The 27,288-nt window shown below is 37.3% G+C and overlaps 1 protein-coding gene across 2 annotated transcripts in view; it reads left to right on the top strand.

The window, feature by feature from the left end:
• The window catches only part of LOC106872843 (uncharacterized), a 265,208-nt gene that overhangs the window by 122,376 nt on the left and 115,544 nt on the right, over positions 1 to 27,288 (top strand). For both annotated transcript variants that reach the window (XM_014919977.3, XM_052973204.2), the window contains exons 4-9: positions 527 to 856; positions 12,828 to 13,136; positions 14,224 to 14,541; positions 15,756 to 16,094; positions 20,372 to 20,689; positions 22,775 to 22,931. In XM_014919977.3, coding sequence (XP_014775463.2) covers positions 527 to 856; positions 12,828 to 13,136; positions 14,224 to 14,541; positions 15,756 to 16,094; positions 20,372 to 20,689; positions 22,775 to 22,931 — 1,771 coding nt within the window. The remainder of the gene's footprint in view (positions 1 to 526; positions 857 to 12,827; positions 13,137 to 14,223; positions 14,542 to 15,755; positions 16,095 to 20,371; positions 20,690 to 22,774; positions 22,932 to 27,288) is intronic.

A 27,288-nucleotide genomic window follows, 5' to 3' on the forward strand; every position in this document is an offset into this window, starting at 1 on the left:
TCAATGTATATAAGACAATCCCAAAATACTGCCTTATGGTTACAGGGATGTTAAACAATAGTTGCAGGGAAAAGGAATCGGTTTCAATAAACAACATACTCCACACCATGTATTGGTAACATGTTAATGTGCGCACGCACACACACACACACACATACACAAACACACACGTACACACACACACGTACACACACATACACACATTTTACAAAGTAATTATCTCATTACTATTTACGAAGATTTGCTATGATATAAACCATAGCTATAGGAATACTATACTGGGCTTCATTGAAACAACTATCTAACGAATTAAATTCGGAACTATCGATGCGAAGCACTGCATTAACAGCAGCTTGAATGGCAACCGTGTTTGTAATGATTTAAAAACCATTTCTTAGATGGAAAACTGTGGTTATTATGTATTTGTATCTATACATTTTTCTAGAATTATGTCTGAAAATACGAATTCATGTAATTCTTTTAATCAGAGAGATTTCCACAAAATTCTTACTTTCCTCTATTGCAGTGCGCTTGGAATCTCGCAGCGGAATTAATGCTGGAATCGTTATGATGAGAATTAACGAAGAATGGTTTATGGTCTGTGATTCGATGTGGGATGATATGGATGCTCGTGTAGTTTGCACTCAACTTGGTTTTGTTGATGGCAAAAGCATGTGCTGTTCTACACTTGGTAACAGAGATTCCCATGCAGTGTCCACTGTGGAAAATATCAACTGTACTGGTAACGAAAAAATCCTTCAGGATTGCAAACATACAAGAAGACTTTGGGGACGTTGTTACGATAATGCTGCTTCTGTAATTTGCTACAATACATCAGCGCAGGACGTTGATAATTGTAAGTCATTAAGGATTTACAAGAATTGAAAAAAAATTACGTGTGTGTGTGTGTGTGTGTGTGTGTGTGTGTGTGCGCGCGCGCATGAGTGTGTGCTGTTATGTGTATGTGTGTGTGTGTGTGTAGGCGCTGCCTGGTCAAATGCTTCAGAAATTTGCTTTGTAATCATGAGGCTCTAATTTCGATTCTGCTGCTTGGTATCTTTAGTAAAAGTCATTTTCCATAGCATCGCGTCGACCTATACCTTCTGGACGGAAAGTGTAGAGAAACCCGTCGGGTGCATTGGTTATGTAATGCAAAGGTCCAGCTTTGTCACACTGTGTCACGTTAAGGGCATACCTGTCTATGGAATAGTCAACAGCTGAAACACCTACCCGTTAATTTAATGACAGGTATTGCAGTTGATTGACCAACTGAGCACTCATGATCGGAATTCTGTTAACTGCATTGTATTTATTTTTCTCAAAAAATTTGGATAACCGCATATCATTGGAATTTTTCCATTTCTTGCCGTTTTACATTTTTATGTGCAATAATGTTAATAGATTTTCAACGTAATACAATGCAAATGTGAACATACTACATACGTTTTTTGCCAAATAGGACGTTCCTATGATATATTTTCCACGGCCCTGTTGTTGACATTCATAATCAGCATAACTACTTTCACTTTATATACTGATCAAAGTTAACCCAGTATTCTACTGAGACCGTCGCTCCTTTGCGTACTTAAATGATTTGCAACGTCTTAGTAGCTATCCATACGAGCAGACTCGCGCTTATCAGGAGACTGATCAGTTCTTCTTATCAATTCATATATTTTCTCTTTATTGCTTTTAGTCTTCTTTGAATTAACATCACCACACATTTTCCTGGTTGCATACGCTCTTCGAGTTTACTTTATTGTCTTATTAGCAACTTATTGCTATGAAAGCGACGCCTCCGTGTCTCTGAATCAACTTGAGTCCTTTCTCCTTTTACTTTTTCTTGTTCTTTGATATATCCCTTCATGGACTCCTTCTCTCACTTCTAACACAATTTTGATCTTGCTCTTATTTCTAAGCCCTCTATCGATTACCGTTATTTCCTTCTGATAACAAAGTGATTGTTAATGGAATTTAAATTTGTGTTGTATATACATTCGTTAACACCAACTTACTTCATACATATATGTACGTGAATTACACAAATACTGAGCACCATAAAAAATTCTGCACTTACTAAGCACCAAAACCCAGAAACAGCTGTAAAGTATTAGCTGTATCCTCCTGTCTCTTATTTATGAAGTTCGAATATGCACTCTTCTAATATCTACCGATGTATCTATGAATAACTGCTATGGAGGATTATTGGGATCCTGCTCTCTTTTATCTGTGATATTAGAGCTTTCTGGATATCCGCATTTCTATTAAGAACTATGATGAACTCTCGCCTTCTTGATTTTCTTGTTTTTCTGCTTAATTATATTTTTACTCACTTCTTTACACCTATTTTATAAATGCCTTGATGTCATTAACAACAGCCTATCCCTCTATTATTTTATTATACTTTAATTAACTCGACCGATACATTGCTTGTAGCCAACTCGTATTTGCTTGATTTCCGTCCGTCTTCCTTTGACTTAGGACCTTAAGTATCTAGTTCGGTCTCAGCACTAATTAGCTGTATCTATTATACACGTTTTTGGCGTATTCTTACCCATTATATGTGTGTGATTTAATATATATTTGTGTGCGTGTGTGTATGTGTGTGTGTGTGTGTGTGTGCGTGCGTGTGTGTGTATGAGAGACAGAGAGAGTACGATTATGATTATGATTGCATAAACCGATCAATATCAAGGGATTTTATGGATATCAGACTTCAAATTTGATGAACGCCATAATTAAACCTTTGTAACATTGAATATTTCCTTCTAGAATTATTTATGTCTTTTTCTAATTAACATCAAATATCCAGTTTTGGAGGTTTCATTTGAAACTGACGCTACTCAAAATTCCGTCCTTTCACTCTATTATCCAATGTAAGTATCAGTACGATAATAAGGAAGTTCAAATCCTAATCGGGTATTCTTTTTAACCGAACAGGTTATATGACAGACTTTAGATGTGTTAATGAATATGCAACGTTTATTTGTTCAAAGGATAAATTAAGCAGCTCCCACGAAATGCAAAATATACTTTCACAATTTAATCTTAATATCAATAAATATGAAATACACTGAACTGCGAAAGAAACGTGAGACGTATGTGACTGTGAAATACGTTTTAATTTCATTATGTCAGAAATGAATTTTGCTAAATCTGATAAAGTCAATTTCTTGGATTACTTTGACCACAGTCTATGGGTCGCTGTCATGTGTTCTGCTAGTGGGCTGATACAGCACATCGAGATTGTAGGCGTGACATGTTCAATACCGTGTATGCGCTCCTTGGGTGTTCAAAACGGCCCTACACAGTCGGTACAGGGAGTGCATGAGGCGGTTCGCAAAAGCCATTGGCATCTGTGCCCACACCCTGAGGAAAGCTGCTTCCAGATCCACATGAGTTGTCGGACTTGTGATCACCTGGTTCAGCTGTCTCTGGATTTCATCCCACAGGTATTCAATTGGGTTCAAATCCGGGCTGAGAGCCGGCCACGGCATGGTTCTGATGCTGTACTGACGTGTGGGAGGGAGCATTGTCCTGCTTGAATATGTAGCTATGTTGACGCGCGAAGAAGGGTACGATATGAGGCCTTAGGATCTGGTCGATTTAGTGCTACGCTGTGATGCCATTCCCTCTGCTTGCACCAACATTTTGTAACACATAGGGCCCAATTCTCTGATTCAGGCCAATAGCACCCCATGATGCTTTGGCCACTCCATGGGTGGCTCTCCATGCTGCATGCGTCTCTGTAGGGTTCAACCCTCCTACACCATACCCTCATTCTGCCATCCGAGTTAGAAATGCAGATTTGGCTCTCGTTAGAAAAGACTATCAACTTCTATTGTTAATGCCGCCAATGTCGGTGCTGTGTTGTTCACTGCATTCGCGCCTGACGGTGGCGGGCGGAGAGGACAAACCCTCGCGCAGGACGACGGCAACGCAGGTTGTTGGCGGGTAGTCGACGTCATACCGTGTCGTCGCTGATGGGTCGCTGTCCAGTGCCAATGGTCTCGTGAGCTGTCACGCTGGTCAGTCTGAAGCGATCACGGAGATGTTGCAGGTGGATGAAGCGGTCCTGCCTGAGCGTGGTCACCCGAGGGTGCCCTCTGCGGGCACGGTCTGCAGTGCTGTTGTTGTTGTACGGCTGTTGCAGGCGATCGATGGTGCTGACATGGACATTGTAAGCATTCACAACAACCAGGGCATGCTGCCCTACTTGCAATCGGTCGATAGCTTGTTCTCTCTGCGCTGCTGACAATCGGGTCATACCTGATGCGTCCAAATTACGAATTTATTTTGCATAAACTATACAAAGTTAAACAGAGAAGAGACAGCACAAGGACAAACAGGGGTCGGGAACAAAACTCGAATGATATGGCATGATGTACAGAAAGATTACAAATTTATGACGATAGTATATCATACAGCGAATGAAAATAAGGAGCGAGCGACCCCACGAACCACATCCATTCACTGAACCGATTGGTAACCCTTTGTGCTCTCGTTTAATTAGGTCCTTTCACTCCCAACATTCGCGCAACTTTCTTCCATCTCTTTTCATACTTACTTCGTGGCAGACTTACTTTCCTTCTAAGGTAGAAGAAAAAGAAGCTTACTAAAGCAAGGCCGGAGATGAAGGTGTATGTCATGATACCGTTCACACGTGTCTTCCACACTACCTCTTTTGCTGTAGCCACTACAGCTAGGAAACAAGCCTGCCCTTCTCTGTTTAGGGAAGGCGGTGGAACAATCTTAACTATCGACACGGTTAGCAGTTGTACTCTTCCTAGTTGTAACAGCAATTGTTCGACATCAAACCCACAGTTCCAAGAGCCCTGGCCCGAATGTTCTCCGGTACAAACTGGCATGTTGACTATCACCCAAGCCCAGAGTTGTCCCCTAGTCCGTTGTCACACTTCGTCTCTACCAACCCTCTATAGAGTGCTGAGGTGGAACCTCCGCTGCCGGCATTACTCTCCGGGAGAGAAGTACGAGTGTCTGACTTGGTCTATACTTGATCCCCGGTTCCAGTTCACCGAAAGAAGTGAACCTGGAAAGTATCAATTTGATGAACGGAGACCACACCCACTCACCGTCCAGATAGAGCCAGAGATGCCTCAGCCTCAGCGTACGCCTGCACATTTTTAGCCACGGGATCCCTAACTCACCCTTCAGCGGTTGTTGGCAGCAGATAGAGCGCCTTACAAGAGGTCCTCTGCCCTTCCACAAGAAGTGAAAGAGCATTCGTTCCAACATGCTCAGCCACGAATTTGGGCAAGGCACGACGGTTAGTCGGTAGATGATTACAGATGCGATAAATTTATTTGCAACCTCCGCCCTCCCTTTCAAGGATAGCATCCGTTCTGATCTAGTCTGAGTTAGGAGAGCCACCCTGTTCGTGACCTCGCTCCACTTCTTCTCTATCTGAAGATCTGGACCGAACCAGAATCCTAGTATTTTTACCAGCCTGACTGTCCAGCGTCCGACGACCCTGTTGGATGGCATCGAGTTGCCTATCCAAGTGCCGAGCTGCAAGCTGACCAACTTATTTCAATCCCGGTTAATTTTTGCCAAGACATACAGCAGAGGCAAGAGTGGACATCCTTGACGGACCGAGCGCCTGATGCAGAACGGCTCCGAGAAGAAACCGTTCACCCGAACGACCGACTTGATGTTGCTATATAAAGCGTTGATCCATCCGCGAAAGGTTGGGCTAAATCTGCCCGTTGCGAGGACCGCCGCCGGATACTGATGGTCTACCCTATCAAAGGCTTTATATTGGTCTAAATGGACCAAGCCCTACCCTAGCCAGTAATTCTATTAACCCTCTCTAAGATGGAGATTGTCGTGTATAGACCTACCGGGGTTGGCGCAGGTTTGCGCCTCTCCGACAAGTCTACCCACGACTCGTGCCAATCTTTTTGCTAGTACTTTGGCCAAAATCTTCAACTCTGCGTTAAGCAGAGTGATGGACCTAAAATTATCAATTACATCCCCCCTTGTTTGAGTCCTTTCTAAGTAGCACCACTACCCCATGGCTCACAGACTTAAGAATACTCCCGTACTGCTGCCAGTTGGTGTAGACGCATGCTAGTAGGTACCCAAACAAGTCTAGCATACTATAATAAAGTTCATAAGGGAGACTATCTCGTCCCGGCGACCTGTCCCCACCACAGTCGACAAGGCCTCTTTCACTTCCTCGGCTGTGATTGGCCCTTCATAGCATTCCACATCCCACCCCGAGAGGCCCGGAAAACCGACGAGGAGGTCCTCTCTACGTCTCCTCCCTCCCCGAACAGCTGAGCGAAATGGTCGCGAAAGACCTTACACATTTCATCGTGCACTCATGCTGGTCCGTCAAGGACCTTAATGTGGCATTATTGACACACTGCGTCTCTAACACATGAGCCCATTCAGCAACGTTAATTTCCTCTCTGACAATGCAAAACTTGTATTTAACTTCGAAGTGATGGTTGAGTGCCATTCTCGCTGCCAGACTTCAATGTCGTTTCTAGATCATTCTAAGTATGATCTAGAAGACCCATTGCTATTTTACTACGTCCACTGTGGAACATCCAGGTAATCTAGTTTATATCGATCTGCCAGCTGAAAACGACTAAGCAGATCGTTGAGGAAAGAGTTTCCCCTACGCGTGCATCGCAAATTGCGTTGAAGTCACCTAATAACACTAATGTGTGTGACGTACCAAGAATATTCTCTAGGCTTCTGAAAAGGTCAGACTGTCTAGTCCTGCAAGGGGCACAGACAGCTACCAAACTGAAAGTCTTACCACTTCTGTGCGTCACTTCAAGGACGACCAGCCTGCCCTTCGTGTCAACAAAGTTTATTCTTGAGTAGAATTGCGACTCCTCTCCTCTCACCACTACCACCTCTAGGTTGACATGGAGAAATAACTTTCTCGTAGTTGTTTAGGTGAGGTGAAAAAAAATAAGCCGGCAATCCACTCAGTCTGGTCTTAGTAGTGACTATTACATCTAAAGGATGCGACCTGAGATCGATAAGGAAACGTCTTTGTTTCCAATCCGACCCCAGGCCGCGAAATTTATACATCCTAAGTTAAACGAAAGCATAAAATGTCACATTGCCTTCAATTGTAGTTAATGGTGTATCCTTTATTAGCTCCTGGTAAAGTGAGTATAATATATCTCTCAACCAAGGGCCAACGTCTTTCGGATATGATTTTTTTTAATTGACTATGATTATCTTTCTCAATGATAAAGAATTTTATGCGGATGGGAGTATCAGAATTAAACGGATGATTATATGCTTTAACATTTTTAGTTTTGTTATTTCTGTTTTTTAAAAGGTCTATTTTAGTGTTTATTGCCGTTATAGCTATGGGGAGAATTTGTGTGTCAACTTTGGGGAGTGAAGAGGGTTAGTTTGTGTGTCAGCGTTGGAGAGTGGGGAGGGGAGAGTTTGTGTCTTGTGTATGTGTTTCTGTGAGGGCAGTGTCTGGGCTTTTTTCTTTTTTCTAAGCGAAACAGTAGTCCGCTTATTTTTGTCTTCGTCTTTTTCTTCATCTGTGTTCTTTCTTTTGGTCAACGAGGTCTCTCCCTCCTTCTTCGGCACCACTTTAGCCAGCAGTGGAGGTGCGACTTGTTTTTCTCTTGGTGGGGGAACAGATGTTTCCACGGTTGATGGAGGGCATTTCACTCTTATGTGGCCCTTCAGGCCACACTTGTAGCACCGAGGCTTCCTGCCCTCCACCGCAACTCTCAACTTGGTGTTTTCCTTCACGTAATTATGTCTGTAATATCTTCAAGTTCCTCTGAGGCAGCCTGGATTAATATTTTCAGTGTCTGCCCCATCCAGTTGTGTTTTAGGAATTTTGTAGCTTTGAGGATTATGATTTTTCTCCTCCAAGCCCAGAAGGATGACATCTCTGATCCAGGCAACATCTACGTCAGGTGGTATTTCTCCTACCCTAACCCTAGAAGTGCGTCTTCTAAGATATATGGGTAGGAGAACCACCTCAACTCTTTTTAGTGTATTTGTGGAATGCTGCTTGGCTATCTCTTCTTACCGAAACTGCACTTCTACTGTCCCGTTCCTTTTCGCCCTGGCAAGATAAAACACATCCTGCCAGAGTGGGCGAAGGCATTGTTTCATAGCGTACTTCGAAACCAAGTCGATTTTTTTATTCATGATGACAAAAGTCTTGTAAATAATTGTATTATTTCTCAGGGAGGGGTTATTTTAGCTTCGTGTCCCTCCCTTTTGAGTAAACCTTTGTGTCTTCCTGCTACAAATTGAATTTTCTCCTTCGCCACACTGGTGGCCGCCGCGAAATTTATTGTCTTTTTCTCATTCCTTTCCAAGCTTTTTTTCATTATTCTCATAGTTACTCTCCGTAGTCTGGGTCGTGTCCTGGTTCTTCTCCCGGTCCGTAATCAAAGTTTCCAACATTTTACCATCGAAAGCATGTTTTGCAGGGGAGAAGCGCAAAACAGTCTGCAAAAAGTAGAAAATAAGGTTTCTAATCAACAACAAAAATCCAGCTGTAACAAACCAGCAGTAACAGCAGCAAAAAATTCAACAAGCACAGCAATCAACAGCGAGAGGCGTCCAAATTTCGAATTTATTCTTTACTAACCACACAGGGTCGAAGTACAGAGGGGACAATACAAGGAGAGACAAAAAAACGAAGTGGGGAAAAAACGAATGAAAAACAATGAAATGTGAAAAATATGAAAGGTGAAATCACAGCCACTCGAGCCTCACATCCAAAGTGGCCTCACTGAACTCTTTTTAAAAAAAAAAAGTTTATAGCTTGAGTCACTTTATCTCTTTTTTAAAACACTTTTTTTTTAAAGAAAACAGTCAACCTCAAGTTTGTTCAATACAGTGTGGTCAATAACCAGAGTTAGCAAATCAATCACTACTTCTACACACAACGATCCAACGTCCGACTCACACGTCTCTCTCAACACACAGTGCCTTTCCCCATTGACGAGTACACATCTTATATGTGAGGAAAAATCCCCGACATGCGCGTTCACCCTTATTACTGACTTCATTTTTAATCGTTTTTCTATCTCTTTTGCCTTTATATCGTGCATAAATACGAAAGCCATTTTGGGGGTACGGAGCTGAGAAGTTTGATTCTTCTGTATGTACGTTTGTATATTTGTAGGTGCAGGGTTGGGATTAGTGACTAGTGGGGCAGGACGTAGATTGCCGTAGGGTGAGGGAAGAGTGTGGGTAAGTTGGGGGCTAGTATCAGAGGAGTGAGTCTTCCTTTTTTCCTCTTTCTCTTGGAAACCGTCCACTATTCGTTCTCTTTTGATTCATCACTTCATCTTCTTTTCCTCCGCATTTGTCGTTGCAGGCGGCAGATACGCGATTTCCTTCACCACTGGTGGGATCACTGGTGCTTTTGCGGGAGGTAGAGGGCATTCTGCTCTTAGGTGACCCTTCTGGCCGCACTTGAAGCAACGAGGTCTCCTGCTCTCCACCACAACCCTCAACCGTTTTTCACCCACCAAAATGGTGTCTGCGGGGCAGCTTGGACATTCATTTCCAGTCTCTGCCCCAGCCAGTTTTGAGTTGGCATTCTTGTTGCTTGGAGGATTAATATTCTTTCTTCCAAGCCTAATGTTATGGCTGCCACCAGCCAGGCAACGTCCAACTCAAGTGGGATTTCATCCACCCTTTCCTTGGAAGCACGCCTTCCAAGATAAGTTGATAGTAATATTATCTCGTCTGTCTTCAGGGCGGCTATGGAGTGTTGCCTGACCCTTTCCTCTGTGTGAAAACGTACCTCAACTATCGCATACTTGTTGCGCCGGACCAGATACTTGATTTCCGACCAGATAGGTCCCAAACACTTCATCCCTCTTTGCCAGTCGATTTTATTAAATATGACCTGTCGTCACCATTTTTGCCAGCATATCTTGTGACACTTCACTGGGAGTGGTCAGTTCAACTACATACCCCACCTTCTTCATCATGTTTTTATACCTTTTCACGTCTTGCATCTTCGACGTTATATCCTCCTTCACAGCACCTGTCGCGACCGCAAAACCTTTAACACTTTTTTCGTTTTTCTTCTCTCCATTTCTCTTGACATCTCCTCCATATTAATCAGAGGCTCCACCATTCCACTTTCTGACGAATCAGAAAGACTCAACCTTTCACAATCGAAATTATTTTCGCTAACAAGCGTTTCTTCCCTCAATCAAAGGGAAACGATAGTAAGACCGCCGCAACGCAACAAAACAATGGTGCACCAACAACACACAACAAAAACAATGCTCAACAATTCAACAACTGTAATACAACAAGCAAACAAGCGATAACGACCGCAAACAAGGATTACCAACTCTTAGCGGACGGATTTTGAATGCCAGGAACACGAAGTTGATTTTTATACCCATAACCTCCACGAGATTCACGTTCATTTCGGTTTTCATGACAACTGTTTGCCACCCACGGCATTCAACACAGTTGTGTTTTGGCATCTCGTTTCAGGAAAAGTTGAAAGGTTACCTGCAATTTGGGTCCCAGCCATAAACTAGCATGTCTTGGAATATTTACACTTACATCCCCGAAATAAATTTTCAGAATTTACAATATAAAAATGACATTTGAAAAAATGCCGTTTCTTTTGCGGTTCAGTGTAGATACTTCATAAGATCAATATCATGTTCTTGCTCACAGGTAGCACAATGTTCAGTTCATATTTTAAACTGAAAAAAGAATTATTTGAAAATGTTTAAAATGTAAGTACTGAACCAGCTTTAAATATTGTATTTTGAAAAGGAAAAATCTTTATCTCCCAGCATATTGTTGATATATACTACCCACTTGTGAGATCAGGACATCTCCAAAGTAGTGCTACGGGCTGTAGCACTACTTTGGAGATGTCCTGATCTTTCGAAGAAAGAATTTAATTTCATTAATGTTATAAAGGAATGCTGTGTGGGTAAATGATGTCACCCACCAACACCGAAGGACATCTCCAAAGTAGTGCTACAGCCCGGTTTCTTTCGAAGAAAGAATTTAATTTCATTAATGTTATAAAGGAATGCTGTGTGGGTGAATGATGTCACCCACCAACACCGAAGGACTGCCATACACACAAAATTATTCATGTGCATACGTGCGTGCGCGCGCGCAAGCGTGTGTTTATCTGTGTATCTATGTAATATAACACACACACCGGTTCAATCGCACTCCTTCATTATTTAATTCCATAAATGTCATGAAGGATAGTTATTTAACCTATTGACTAATAATAAAGGAGTGGAACTGAACCGGTGCGTATGTTATTTATATTAGCGTAATGGCTCTCCCTGGACACTACAAAAGTTGTTTTAGTACATGAATTCCCATAAAAATTCTTACAAACAAAATGCCAAAACGAAGTACGTGTGTGCGTGTGCGCGCGCGCGTGTATGTGTACTATATATACACACAAGTATACGTACATATATTCAGTGACAAACACGCACACACACGCGCATATATATATATATATATATATATATATTATATATATATATATATATATATATATATATATATATATATATATATATATATATATATATATATCTTTCCTTTCCTGAGCGTCCAATAATACTATCCATATCACGTCCTCACTTTGTTGTTTTTTGTTTTTTTGTCATTGTGTTTTTGAACTATATATATATATATATATATATATATATATAGGATACCTTGATTACATGAAGTTTACATTGTCGCTAGGAGTTCCCGTGTTAACTTGCAGGGGATTTGATCAGCATTTCGTTCCGGACGTGAACATGCTTTCGCTGTTGTTTTAGGAAAACTACTCTCTTTTGACGATATTGATAGAGTGAATTCCAAGACACTAATATTTTGGCATGACAGCGCTTCCTTAATCAAAATCACCGTCCGAATCTCTAAAGCTGTTGGACTTTTTATTCCTCAAATCTGGAGTACCCCAATCACAGCAACAAAGTAATGTTAGTTCAAACTAACTGCAATTCTGTAAATGTACGAATGCATCGCCATATGGAAATTTGTTCGGCCAATACTCACAAGAAATGCATAGCAATATCATACACCAAAAAGGACTCAATTTAATGGTTGAAGTACACTTAAAGCATTTAGAAAAGCCAACGATCAGTCACAGTACATAAAGACAAAATTATTTATTATAAGATACAAAAGAAGTACAAGCAAGTATGCAAACTCTACATCATCTGATGGTAAAACCTTCCAGAAAATCTGATATCCCGTCCATCCAACTGTAACGGAAGGATATCAGACATTTCATTTTGATAATTCCAATACACTATTATGGCTAGTTAACTTACTTTATTTAAAATGTATTTAATAAACAATGAAGATTAAGTTTTTAGTACTACACTATCATGCTTCTTCATATTTTTGTTACTTAATCTAAGTTTTGAGTTATCCATTTATATTCCTTTTGCCACCTTTCTTTACTTTCCTGTTACTACTTCTATATAGCAAATCAATGCTGGCACGGTCAATTTTATTGATAATTTCGTAATTTTTCAGTACAGTAAACCAGACAATGTAATGCAGTGACACTAACTGCAGATCAACACTATATTTATTTTAACCCGTCATTAAGCTAATTGCTTTAATTCTTCATTAAAATCTAATTAGTCGTCGACGTGCAAAACTGGACTACGTTTTTCAGTTTGGATCCTCACTGTTCTAATTTCAATTTATAAAGTCAAAACAGAGTTAAATTAATAGACTTTCTTTTTCGTCCCGATAAATTATTTTTCTGTCTATTAAAAATTCAATTCAACAATAATTTTTTTTCTGATTGTTACTTCTAGCATTTGCATTCCGATTGAGAGGTGGTGACTACAATTGGGGCCGCGTTGAAGTCCGTCATTTAGGTATTTGGGGCCAAGTATGTCGGGAGTATAACAACGAGAAGGAAGCACAAGTTGCATGCAGGTCAGCAGGTTTTCAGGGAGGAGTTCAATATGGATCTGTAAAAGAAGGTCACATTCCTTACTGGTTAACATCATTAACTTGTCGTGGCAACGAAACCAGTTTAGACGAATGTGTTATAGACAGATGGGGACAGCCGGCTGCACTTGCTAGCTGTACTCCTACCTACGTCTTGTGCTACCAGCATAGTAAGTTAATGTTACGTTTTATTTTCGTTATCGTTTTATTTTCGTTATCTTTTAAATTCTATATCCCGTGGGTATTGTTTTACTTTATGTTGTTTTCATATTGCATTCTCTGTCTGCAACAACAAACATTTTTTTTTCTCTTGAAAACCATAAGGTGAAATGAAGCACCGAGGCGAACACTGTTGACATTGCACTATTTTGAGTGTTTTCAACATTGTTCTGCCTATCCTTCAATCGCAACTTATGCAAATGTTACTACAATTTCCCAAATCAAATTTTGTTTCAATTATTCGATACGTGATAGATTGTCCCACTTCATAACGCAGACCTAGCTAAAGGTATTTTGTAGAAGACCAGTGGTTTTCTGTGCATGCAATTCTACTATTGATATGGAGTAAATTCTACTATTGATATTGATAGTAATTGCAACTATAGCTTGGCATCAGTGTCGTTGCAGGCTAGCATCAGAACGCAAAAAGCTAGAGAAGATGGTGAAGGTCATCCTGTCGGGCATTGTAACAATTTTTCCAGTCATCCACCCTGCAGTAGAACTTTATCTCCACTAAAATTACAAATGTCAAACTTGACCTCGACGAACTCAGAGCGCAGTGCAGGAACAAATTCTATTCGATGCTTTAACATCATACCCACAAACCCCCAATATTTCAATGTGTGTGTATGTGCGTGCGTGTGTGTGTGTGTGTGTGTGTGTGTGTGTGTGTGTGTGTGTGTGTGTGTGTGTGTGTGTGTGTGTGTGTGTGTGTGCGTGCGTGTGTGTGCGTGCGTGCGTGCGTGCGTGCGTGCGTGTGTGTTTATGTGTTAGCCTTAGTATTTCATTTCAATTTATGGTTCTCTAAAATAGATATTTGTCGGTGCAGAAATTGAAAAGCTATCCGAAAACACAAAATAAAGCAACAGACACAGGATATAACATTTAAACAATAACGAAAACAAAACGAAAAACGTCTTGAGAATTTTATTGATTAAATCGTTATTTTCTTTTGACTTTTGTTTTCTTGTTTTGCCTCCTTCCAAACCTCTGTTATTCCTATTCATCGCCTGTCGTATATGTCATCTCTACTTACAGATTTAACACTACACTTAGTGGGAGGAGATAAAAATGACGGTGCTGTAGAAATAATTTACGATGGACAACGCGGATCTTTGTGCGTGGAAGACTGGGATTACGGTGACGTTGATATTATATGTAAACAACTTGGTTATATAGGTGGAAGTTTCCAGCGATCGTTAAAGAAACGTTACAAGTCTACCATATTTATGTCAGATATGCGTTGTCTTGGTTTCGAGACATCAATATTTCAGTGTACCAATACTGGATGGAATATTACAAAAGAAGTTGGTTGTGGAAACAACCACGATGCCACTGTACACTGTTACAATAAAGGTACGTGTTTTTGTTTTCTTTCTCTTTCAGTAAAATTCTTTTGACAAAATATTTTGAATGACAGTTGATGATATTTTTTTCACATTCCACAATAATTACCCTTAGAAAAGTAGTAAGAAAACCTTTATACACGGTGAACAATTGAGATATTCTGTAATCCTAGCGGGGGTAAATTGGCTTTCATAAGGAAATTATATTTGTGAGAAATTATCGAAAGTCTTGAAATAATTTTTCAAGAATAGGAATATGTATCACAACATAATACTAACAAAAATAACACCATCTAACGATTGTAATCGGATTAAGAATGCTTAGATATAATGGAAATAGATTTCTGAAGTGTGAAATTTCCAGCACTCATATAGTTTACGTGCAGGATATACTCGTTTGATATACATCGAGTGAAAAATTTGAAAGAAATTTGTGCATTTAAAAAAACTTTCTACTGATACAGAACCTGAAATTTTGTAGGTTTCTCTCATTAGTGTTTGCAGTGGACCTAAAACGAGTTAAATACGTTTACAAACATGGTTTGACGAAAACTTCCCAGTTTACCGAAAAAATACACTATAGTGGCCACTACATATAATCTATTACAAGCCAACGAGTAAGTACTTACGTGGTTGCTTGTTCTGCTGGAAGTAGCAAACACATCTCCTTTCAATCACACCATATTGTCTTAAAAAAAGCAGAGCACATTCTATAACGTGGCCTGGGGTTCACTAGATAGAGAAAGATAGTATCGACGCAGCTGTGTAATCTTTAATCATAAATCTACTCAATCAGTGTTACTTGGGACTAAGCAACATCTACAGTCAAATTTATATGAAAAACGCACATTACTGTGTGTGTGTGTGTGTGTGTGTGCGTGTGTGTGTTTGTGTGTGTGTGTGATATTAAATATGAAAACATAAAATCTAGCTGCTGAAAACGTTAATCTAACGTCAGTTATTTTGCTGCGCTTTTATTAATCTTTTTCATATATATTAACATATTTGTTGAATATCCTGGAATCTTTCAATTAATGCCAACAACTTATAGTTGTAACTACAATCTCTCTTTCAGTCTTTTTATGCATACACACACACACACACACACACACACACACACACACACACACACATAAATAATGTTAGTGTGATAAAGTTGTTACTAAATAGAATACATACACACGTACTTGAATGAAGATAAATATAACATTGATTTATTTTCAGTGAGAATAATTAACAGTGGATATCGAATACATTATCATGGAGTGTTGGAAATTAATACTGAAAACGCATGGGATATGGTATGCCCTGAGGGATTTGATGACATAGATACGCAAGTCGTTTGCCGTGAGCTCGGTTATAAAGGAGGAATTATGTTTCCCCGACGCACATATGGTTTTCTCGAAGACCACGGACCTTATTTAACCCGCCCACACCTTAGTTGTACTGGCAATGAAAGTTCTATTTTGGAGTGTCCCTACAACACCAAAGCATTTTGTGCCGGTGAACCTTATAAAGACTATGTCAGTATTATGTGCCTTAATGACAACAGCACGCAGGAAGGTAAGATTAAAACATTTGCTCCCTCTTTCAAGAAATTTTTGGTTTTCTAATTATCTTCTTCCAAAATTTTAGTGTTCTATTCAGGAAATTAAATACGAAATATAATTATATGGTAGCAAAAATAAAATAATTTGTACGAATATGTGTTATCGGGTCAGATCTATATTTTGACCCGAAAGATATTGTTTCTGAGAACCCCATCACCACAGATGCATTATTCTGAACGCCCTTGCAGTGAATACAGCGATCTGTAACAGACCGAGATCTCTAAATATCAATTACTCTCTCCTCAAATAAACCAGTCATCCACAAATGGTCTAGTGCTGAGTATGCAGAACGGGCAGATTTTTATATATAAATATTCTCGAAACTGAAACGAAAGAAAGAGAATGGACTAGGCGAAGTAGGTGGATACACGTGGATGGAAAGGGTCGGTGAAGAGGCCACAGACCTGTTACGAAAGATTTCCAGATAGTTGACATAAGATAAAATAAGAACAATAATAAACGAGTGAAGAACGAATATATAGTGCGTGTGTTTATTTAGCAAAAAAAAATGACCATCCTGAAATATAAGAAACGAAACTAAATCTCTTGTAATATGTTCGCAAGGTAACAATGATACAATGTTAGAATTTATAACCCTTGTGATAATCAAAGTACATTATTATTATTATTCACAATTCAATTTTCACTACAACCGAATAACTGTGGCTTCACTAATTTTCTGCACTACATCTTTTGTTTTATTTCTATCCATAAACAACAAGTGCTACCACACATGTTACCCAGTTTTCGAAGGACTCGATGTGTGCCCATCAATTTGCTGCACAAATAAATATCTAGGCCTCGCAGCTTTTTCAGTCTGTAGTTGATATCAACTACAGACTGAAAAAGCTGCGTTGATAAATTCAAATTATTAATGTATAAAATAATATAAGTTAAGTTCGGGCTACATAATGCAGTGACCAAAGAACATATTATCTTTAAGATTTTACGTGTAATGAGATGAAAAGTCAGTAATTTTCTTTTCAAAGAGTGCGTGAAAGACTTCGAAATTACTAAAACTTAAATGGATATTCACAGTGATGAGTTACTCTAATTTTAACAGCTATGGTGATAACTCCGGACATTCTTCGGTCTTATTAAACATCCTCAGAAAACGCGTAACTAACAAATGCTTTTAAGAATACATTATTTTCTGAAAATAATTATTGACTTGGCAGCATAAAATAATGACATTAGAAAATTACCCAGGAGTGACTTCTGCATAAAGAATATATACTCAAGTGCGTGCTAACATATTTAATGGAATGAGTCAAAAAAAATTCTCATCAACTGATTTAGAAATGTTTAATCATCAATACAACCTCTTTCTGTAATTTTCAATATTATTTTGTCTGCTTCCCTTTCTCACTTGTCCTCTATCTTTTCCTTTTTCTTCTACTCTTCATTCTTGTCACCTCTTTCTCTCTCTCTCTGTGTCTCTCTCTCTCTCTCTCTCTCTCTCTCTCTCTCTCTCTCTCTCTCTCTCTCTTTCTGTAATACATTCTTAAAAGATTACATTCATGTATTCACTCCGTTTAATTTTGGATGGAAAAATTAAGTTTTGTCTTTGGACATCTTAAAATGTTCATATTTTGTAAATATTATTGCTACAAACACAAGGTGTCTTTTTTCTTATTGGAGGAGAGAAAAAGTATGCACGTTATGTTAGTGGTAGCACGAATATAAACAGAAAAGCCAAAATGAAATTAGTAAATAAACGCATTTTGAGGTCAGTAAATGGTAAATTACACCATAGAATGTAAATATTTTACACTGAGAAAAATTATACACCATAGAATGTAAATATTTCACACTGAGAAAGACTATACTTTTTTCCTTTACATAAAAGTAATTTTCATGTACTAGCAACGCAAAAAACCACTGATCTTGACATGGATGAACTGACAGAGAAATCTACTTCGCAAAGTTTTGTGACCAAGACTTCTGCATCTGTCTTGAAGTTTTAACTCAAGAATTAGAGAAGAGAAAAGTTGCCTATCTATTTATTGCTAAAACTGAGGAAGTTTACTCCAGTCATTATAAAAGTTGCAGAATTGTGTGCCTGGTTTTTAAATCTGAAAACGGTATGAAGATGTAGGCTGAGCCGGTGCGTAGCACACATTCCCATACACTATTAGTGCAATAGATAAGCTGGTGTATTACGATGATCACAGCTAATGATAATAAAACTAATGTTAACTCCGATTCGGAAAGTGGATAATCGCCGAGCTGGTCAAGAATAACATGCTGTCAGCTGGATTTGAATGGACACAAACATACTGGAGCAATTTCGATGGCAAGGACTTGAAACTGATTGTGCAAGGTAGACGGCCTAACTGCTACATGTCAAACAGTAAGAGCCGTCTGAAGGTTTTCTGCCTGGGAGATTTTGAGAAACAGAGGATGCATTCCTGATAAAACTGAGGAAAGGCTTAAAGCGCGACGATAAAAATCAGTTGTTCTTAGGGATGCAGAAATGAAACCAAAAGATTCACAAAAACACTTGTATGATTGAGTATTGATAAAAACTACACTACTAAAATTTAACAACACGAAACAAGTCCATCAAGAGAGCATGGTTTTCTGCCTCTCACATACAGCGTAAATTTGGATATTCCAGATCCCAATGGGAGAAATAGCAGGTAGGAAGAACAGTGGGATGTTCTGGTCCAAATTACTTCTGACTGTGTTCCTTATTTGTTTTTTTTTTTGTTTTTTTTTTAGCTTCCTTTTTTAATTACTTTTTAATTACAATTAAGTTTTATGTAATTACTAGAGTACCGGATACGTTAATAATGACGGAGGCTTTACTGAAATATGTACATGAAGAAAGTTGCTTATGAGAGCATGTGGATGTAAATAAAAATGGCAAAATAACAGGAAAATAAGTAAATTATATTTATCACTCCTCAAATATAGTACAGGTTTGATTACTTTTAATATGTATAATATGTTTAAATCAGGTTTTCAAGGGACAGCAGGTCTAGTTTATGCAAAAGCTACGTATTTACAACATAATAACACATTCCATGCAAAAGCTACAAAATACACAAGCATTATTCACATTCACTGCAAAAGTTCCCGAAGAACAATATTTTTCGTTTAGACATGATGAGACACCAACACACCTTAACAATCTTAAATTTCAATCTGTAATTTCAAATTATTTCTGCTCTTTGTTGACGAGTTATCTAAAGTTAGGCGTTATAGCAAGTCACTGGATTAGTCAATTATTTGGTGGAATTTTTCACTTTTATGTGTATTCTAATCACTGTTTTAAGAAAGATTAGTCCACCAAGCTAAGGCTACAGTAATGATGATGAAATCTCTTATAAATGTTGTCACGGCGAATCATCACCATTGTTATCAAGCATAATGGGACAAAGATGACAACAGATTCAACTTTCAAATAGCAAAAAAATAAACAGAACAACTATGTAGAAACGCTGTTACTGCGAGTAAGTGGAGGTATTGTTGGATAATTTAGAAAAGTTGTTACTCACATTAAGCATCATGAGACAAACAAAACAGCAGAACTAATTTTCAGATACAAAATATAAACAGAACTACTCCGGTTCGTGTCGAATGATTTAGAAAGTAAATCTTATAAAATGGAACGTATTCAACAGGTTAAAATACTTAAATGTTACTCACAAAAATATATATATATACAAAGACACATAGCATATTTTATATATATTGCTCTATTTTGTGTAATAGGTCTATTTAACTTGAAAAGTTTTAACATGTGTTCATATATATTTTAATATCTCTGCCGTTCAGCTCGTTTTTATAAACCTTTGATTCGTTTATCCCTGCATCTTTTGTAACACCTTTGTATTTGTTGTATTGAATGTATGAAAGGACCCTGGTGGTAATGATAAATGATAATAATAATAGTAATAATAATAATAATTATTATTATTATTATCAGCAGCAACAGCATCATTATTTCTAATTTAAAAGCAAAGCCAGCAACTTAGAGTTAACTCGTACTTTATTTTATAGACTCCGGATGATGAATAAATTAGTACTGGAGTCGAAGTATTGATTACTTCCCCACTCCTCAAAGTTGTTGGTTTGGTGCCTAGATTAGAAAGACTTTCTAATGATAAGTACGGGAAATTATTTTTATAGTTTTCGCTTTTAATTTTTCTCGCTTTTTATCACTTACACTATTCTTTAACTTTCTCATTCTCTATTTTCCTCTCTCTCTCTCTCTCTCTCTAGAGAAACCACTCCGTCTCTCAGAAGATATAATTCCAGAAGCTGGAATGATTATTGTCAACAAAGACGGCGTTGATGGTTTTGTGTGTAACATGAATTGGCAAGACGACAATGCTCATGTTGTATGTAATCAGCTTGGTTATAAAGGAGGGATTTCACTTCGCTATGAAAGACAGGAAAGCGGTCCACTTTTTATACCAAAGGCTTTCAGATGTACTGGTTATGAGGCAAATTTAGACGAATGCAACGTTACCAATGAGGTTTGTGTCTCTGATTTCACAGCTAGTTCTGTTTCCGGCGCATTCTGTTATAATACACAAGGTAACTCTCTCACTCTTTCCACTATTCATTATGTACTACTTAATTTTCATATATAATTATTCATTGTCAATTTGATGATATATTCTTTTGGTTATTAGGATGATGGTTAGCACATCTAATATCAGCGTGTCAATTTTTAACTGTCTGGTGAATCACGTCCACATTTTGCAGAATTTAGTAGATTATTATTATTATTATTATTATTATTATTATTATTATTATTACTACTACTACTACTACTACTACTACTATTACTACTATTACTACTACTATTACTACTACTAACACTACTACTTTTGCTGCTGCTACTATTACATATACTATTATTATTGCTAATAATTGTTTCTGATACAGGCACAAATCCTGAAATTTGGGGGAGAAGTAAGTTGATTAAAATGGACTCCAGTAAACGACTGATACTACATTTTAGCGATCCTGGGAGGAGAACAAGAACAAAAGAAAATACTGCAAGTCATTTTTGTCGACACTCTAACGATTCTGCCAATCCACTATCCTTAATAATTTCTATCATTCTTTGGAAGGAGCATCAATCGTTACCATTGATCGCATACTTAACTGGTACAATATTTTATCGATCATAAAAGCATTAAAGGCAAAGTTAACCATGACGGAATTTTAACTCAGGACATAAAACGACAGAATAAATACCGAAAGGTATTTTGTCCGATGCTCTAAAGATTTTGCCAACCCATCACACTAGAAGGTATTAATAGTTATTTCAAATATAGGCATAAGGAATAGAATCTTGTGGGAGAGGATTAGTCAATTAAACGGGGCCACAGTACTTGACTTGAAGCTTTATTTTATTGGCTTCAGATGGATGAAAGGAAAATTTGACCTCGCCAGGATTTCAACTAAGAACGTAATTGACGGAGCAAATACCACCTAACATTTTCTCTGGTGCTACAACGATTCCACCTTGCTCATTGTCTCTAATATAGGTACAAGGCCAGAAATTTGGATGTGGCGATTAGTCGATTACATGGACCTGGTATTTGAATGGTACACTAATTTATCGACCCAACTGGTATGAAATGCAAATTTATTGACAGTTGTATTTGAACTCGGAACATTAAAATTCAAAACAAACATTACAAGACATTTTATCCGATGCTCTATCAAGTCTGCTAATTCACCTCTTTGTTATAGTAGATTAATTGAGCAGCCGAGAAAATGCTTCACGGTATTTAGTTACGTTTCTCTTTTTTTTTTATCCAAATTCAAATAAAACCAAAGTTAGCTTTGCCTTTTATCCTCTATGGTCAATAAAATAAGTTTTATATTCGGATTAATTGACTTTCTCTCCTCTCAGGTAGCCTTTTGCTAAAGTTAGGCATTCATTGTTGTATATTATATTTCTGTAGTTCAGTCAGTTAACAGAGTAAATTGTTGGGTCTATTGGAACTAGATAGTTAAATTATTCTGAAAGTGATGTAAAACGTACTGGATTAAATTTCGACTTTATGGTTTAATATATAACATACAATAGCCATGGTTAATATTAATCTAATACTAATTATGCTTATTTATATTGTGCTCAAGCGATGAATTAGCAGAATCGTCAGAGCGTCAAACGCCTTATAATAATAAAAACAAGTCATTGCTTTCAACGCCTAACATTGTGTTTGTTTCGTTATCAAATGCTACTGTTACGAGCCGAAGCACATTACGACCCTCTAAAATCATTTTATGGAGTTACTGTCCAAACCGAATTTTGATTTTTACCCTAAAATAACAAACTTTTACTCCTGATACAAACGTCAGGAAAATAATAACATTAATGAAACTTCAAAGTGTTAACCATGTATTGATTATTTCCTTAATTCTCATTTGACTTGTTATAGGTGTTATTTAAATATCTCTATTATTATCTTAGATATATTTAAAACAGATTTGGATATATTTCGATCACAACACATACAACATAAGATAGTGACATAAACAATTTCACTGATCTCTCACAAGTTGATTTTGATGATTCTTTTTTCTTTTACCTTTGATAAACAGCTAAGAGTGATGTATATACTCTTAACTGAACGATTTATGCTTTTTTTATATTTGTAGCACCGCAATTACGTTTGGGAGGTGGCAATACAAACTCTGGCTGGGTAGAAGTTGTTGTTGATGGCAAAGTCGGCGTTATATGTGCTACAGAATGGTCTCAAAATAATGCTGAAACAGCTTGTAGACAAATGGGTTTTTCTGAAGGGAAGTCTAAAAGGTAATGCTTCCAAAGAACGCTCTAATTGCAATTACATAATTAAAAAAGTTTGATCACAATTAGTTTTTTACATACTGTTAAATATAAACTTTTTCACAAATATCAAATTACAATGATACTCCTTGATATGATCTATACATTACAACATTTTCATTTAGATATATTTTTAACTTGATACGAAGACAAATGTATCCTAAAGAGTAATAATAAATAACAAACCATATCTCATCAGTAGCGCTATTGAATGAATCACAGAATGCAGAACGATGTAAAAGAATGAAAGATCAGAAAAAGGAAAATAAATGTACAAATGCAATAGATTCTACTCAATACACAGATGAACCTGAAAAGAAATAAAACAAGGATAGTGTGTGTGTGTTTGTGTGTGTGAGAGAGAGAGAGAGAGAGAGAGGAAAGTAAACATAACTACACCACGGCGGATATTTGATGAAACTGGCCAACAGAGAGTGGGGAATAAGGTACCAGTAACCAAACATAGATGTATGATGAGAAATATTGGTGTTTACACTATATTTAAATATATATAAAAAAGAACTGAAATTACTCCACTTCAGCAATGCTAGTAAAATACATGTGCTTTTCTTACTAGCCAGCAAAGAAAACTGCTATGCTATGAATAGTGCGAGCAGATCGAAACATGAAAACATATATTCGTTTGAATATAAATAGTATGAGATTTTCTTCTCGTTAAGACATATTTTCTTCCGGACCCAATGAATTAACTGATAATATTATTTTTATGTAATATACTTACTTAATGCTGTTAATTATTAATAATATTAATATGGTTTGCTTTTATCCTTTTTATATAGAAATCATACACCCTTCTGCTGATATCGTTAATTAGAAACTTTTCTCGCTCTTCCGTCTCTGCATAGATGTATTGTAAGAAGGAGAATTAATTGCGAAATGTTTTCTCTACGTTTCTCAAGACCTCACGCACCCCTTCTCTCAATCATCCTCCCTCTATTCTACCCGATAAACACATGTTTAAAAGCTAGCCAGTGCTTTGCCGCACCCGATGCATCCCCGCGCCCCAACCCCTTTAACTCTATCTCAGAGAAGCCTCTCACGATGTCTTCCCTTAGAAATTTCAGCCTAATTCTGAAAATGCTCCTAAAAGTCCTAATTTTCTTACCCGTAACATTAAAAAAAATCAAGCGTTTACATCCACATAATACATCCACATATTACATTGACGCTATATTGCATAATTTATGTTATTCTTCTATTGTATATTTTTCTCGCCAACAGCCATTATATAAGTGCACATGCCAGTTTCTGCATGCATGTCGGTGTTGAGAATCTTATCCCACCCCCTTTTATGACAACCCAGGCAAATAAGACTAACTCTTACCATGTTTGATATCTTTAATAAAACTAATACGAGCTCTAACTGTAGGGTTAAATAAGTATCTTTAATATTTTGATAATTGTCTCAAACATTTAGTATTCTTCTAAATTAATATTGGTTTCAAACTTTGGTACAAGGGTAGTAATTTCGGGCAGGAGGTAAATCGATTACATTGACACCCAGTGACTTATTTTATTGACCCCGAAAGGATAACAAATAAAGTGGACGCCGGTGATATTTGAACTCAAGATGTAAAGCCGCTAAGCTTTTTGCCCAGCGTGCTAAAGATTCAGCGAGCTCACCGCCTTATTTTTCTAAAATTAATATTAATGTTTATTTGGGGAAAGCGACAGAAAGAATACAGGGAGATTTCCCTGTACCCTTTTCTGATGCTTTTTCGAAACAGTACTAGTCTTACCGACGGAGACAACCACCAGTCTCACAGGATTCTGTAAATCTTTTAAGGATAATTGTTCAGTATCGATTCATGGGAGAGTGAGGCACAGTGATGGTAACTCAGCCGAAATTCCTAACGAGTCTGCTCATTGAGGAGAATGATATTGTAGTTTTCTTTCTATATTTTAACATACTGCTAAATAAAAAGCAAAACTTATTAAACAGAGGTGAATTCAAGAATCAATGAATTTATATTGATAATGTATATATCAGGCTAGAATCACATCCACAACAGTCTGCTAACTGTACTACTGTACCGTAGTCGAAAGAAAATATATATGTGAGGGATAAAGTACTGGTGTAGCAACTAACACAGTATAATCTGCTCATTAGTCATGGTCAGCGACCATCATAGAGATGAGAGCTTGAAAAAATACAAAGGTAGCAGTGTAAACTTAAAGTCGCTATACTCTACTCATATGAGTGAATTATGTCAAACTGAAATCAAAGCAAAATACTATGAATGAAATTGAAGCCTCTGATGACTATCTCCCAAAGAGTAGATCTTTTCGCTACAGCAGGTCTGGTCGTAATCCGGATACTATTGTGTAAAAAATTAAGTGGAGAAAGAAATCAACAAGATAGCAATAGTGTGTTATTTAAAAAGTAAACCAAAACAGCGAAGATTCTAGAAAAGAATGCTCGACGTTCGAAATTGTATGGGAGCATTTAAACTCAGTGAACAGTAGCTTGCAGGCCAAATATTGTGTATTAGGAATAGAAAACTACCTCTCTGAACTGAATTTTGTAGAAATGCAGAGTAAAACCATCATGCAATTAAACAGTTAAGACTCAATATATCAAAATGAGTATGTTGATAAGAACTCTCCAGAGAATCATGAGACTGAAACTATGATACCCACCTTGAAGAATACAACGCTTGCGTTTAACAGAAGATCAAGAAGTGGCACACCACAGGAAAAAGAAGTTGTTGTGGGTAGCCTTGATGAAAATCAACAAAAGGTCCTTGGAAAAGTGAAGCAGCAACTGAATGAACTAGAGGCCCTAGAGTCAGTTTCGAACTAAGATTAATGAACAAACATCAAGAGTGAACAGAGTGATTGATAAGATTACCTGTGAAAATATGAAAGATACTAACACATTCATATTAGTAGGTGCTAAGGTGCTAATATAGTTGCAGAATTATTAGTGAAAAAGAAAGGAGAAAACAAGGACCAGGAGGTACCATGATGGAAAAGGCGAATACCGAAGAAGATATAAATTAGCTGAAAGAGTGAAAGCAATTCAAACCTAAAGAAAGAAGAGAAAGGTAGTTTAGAGGAAATGTATGGCGTGAGAAAAATGGGAATAGTGAAATATCGAAGAACTAAAGCAGAGGGTAAAGGAAAGAGCTGCCAAAATCAAAATATACGACGAAAGAAACAACCAGGTTAAGCATAATCACCGTTTTTAATCAAATAAGAAAAAAACATTTCATATATCTGAAAGAAATGGGCAGACAGGACTGAATACTGAAGAAATCAAGCTATTTTGAGGGAAAATTTATGGGGAAATGCCAAACGCAATAAGAAGTACAGTGGATAAAGCAAATAAAATATTATAATGAAGATGTTGAAGCGCAGAAATATCAAATTCCAATGTTACCATTTGATACTCTTTATATTGCTATTCATTACAACATAATATATATATATATATATATATATATATATATATATATATATATATATATATATATATATATATATATATATATATATATATATTCTTTTATTCTTTCACTTGTTTCAGTCATTTGACTGCGGCCATGCTAGGACACCAATTTAAATGGTTGTAGTCGAAGAAATCGACCCCAGGAATATTGTTTGTAAACTTAGTACTTATTCTATCGTTCTCTTTTGCTAAACTGATAAGTTACGGGGGATATAAACACACCAGCAGCAGTCGTTAAGCGACACACACACATAAATACATACATACTTATGTGTATATATATATATATATATATATATATATATATATATATATATATATATGAGAAATAATTAAGATTCAGTCATCTGTCATCGATGCGGTCATTTAAAGACCGTCATTAGGAAAGTTCCACGTAAAACCACTCGAGAACTGGCAAAGGAAAGTTAGCCAGAAAACTGCCCGCAACCATTTGCATGCGATCGGAAAATCAAAAAAGCTCGACAAATTTTAATGAAAATCAGAAAATGTGCATATATAAAATTTACTCGTCGCCTCTACTCCGTAGCCAGACCGATCCACTTCTCGACCGTATTGTAACTTGCGATGAAAAGTGGATAGTAAAAAACGTTCTCCACATTGTTGAAATATATTGATATGAATTTCTTTTTTCAAAACGTTGCTTACTTTTTGAACAGCCTGATATATATATGATATATATACATACATACATATACATATATATATATATATATATATGTATATATATATGTATATATGTGTGTGTGTGTGTGTGTGTGTGTGTGTGTTTGTGTATATAAGCAATAAGAGTGGCTTGTTCGCAATCTTATAACCGAGAGGTAGAACTATATA

The sequence above is a fragment of the Octopus bimaculoides genome, chromosome 15 (genome assembly GCF_046866305.1).
Source record: "Octopus bimaculoides isolate indiv1 chromosome 15, ASM4686630v1, whole genome shotgun sequence".
Classification (NCBI taxonomy): domain Eukaryota; kingdom Metazoa; phylum Mollusca; class Cephalopoda; order Octopoda; family Octopodidae; genus Octopus; species Octopus bimaculoides.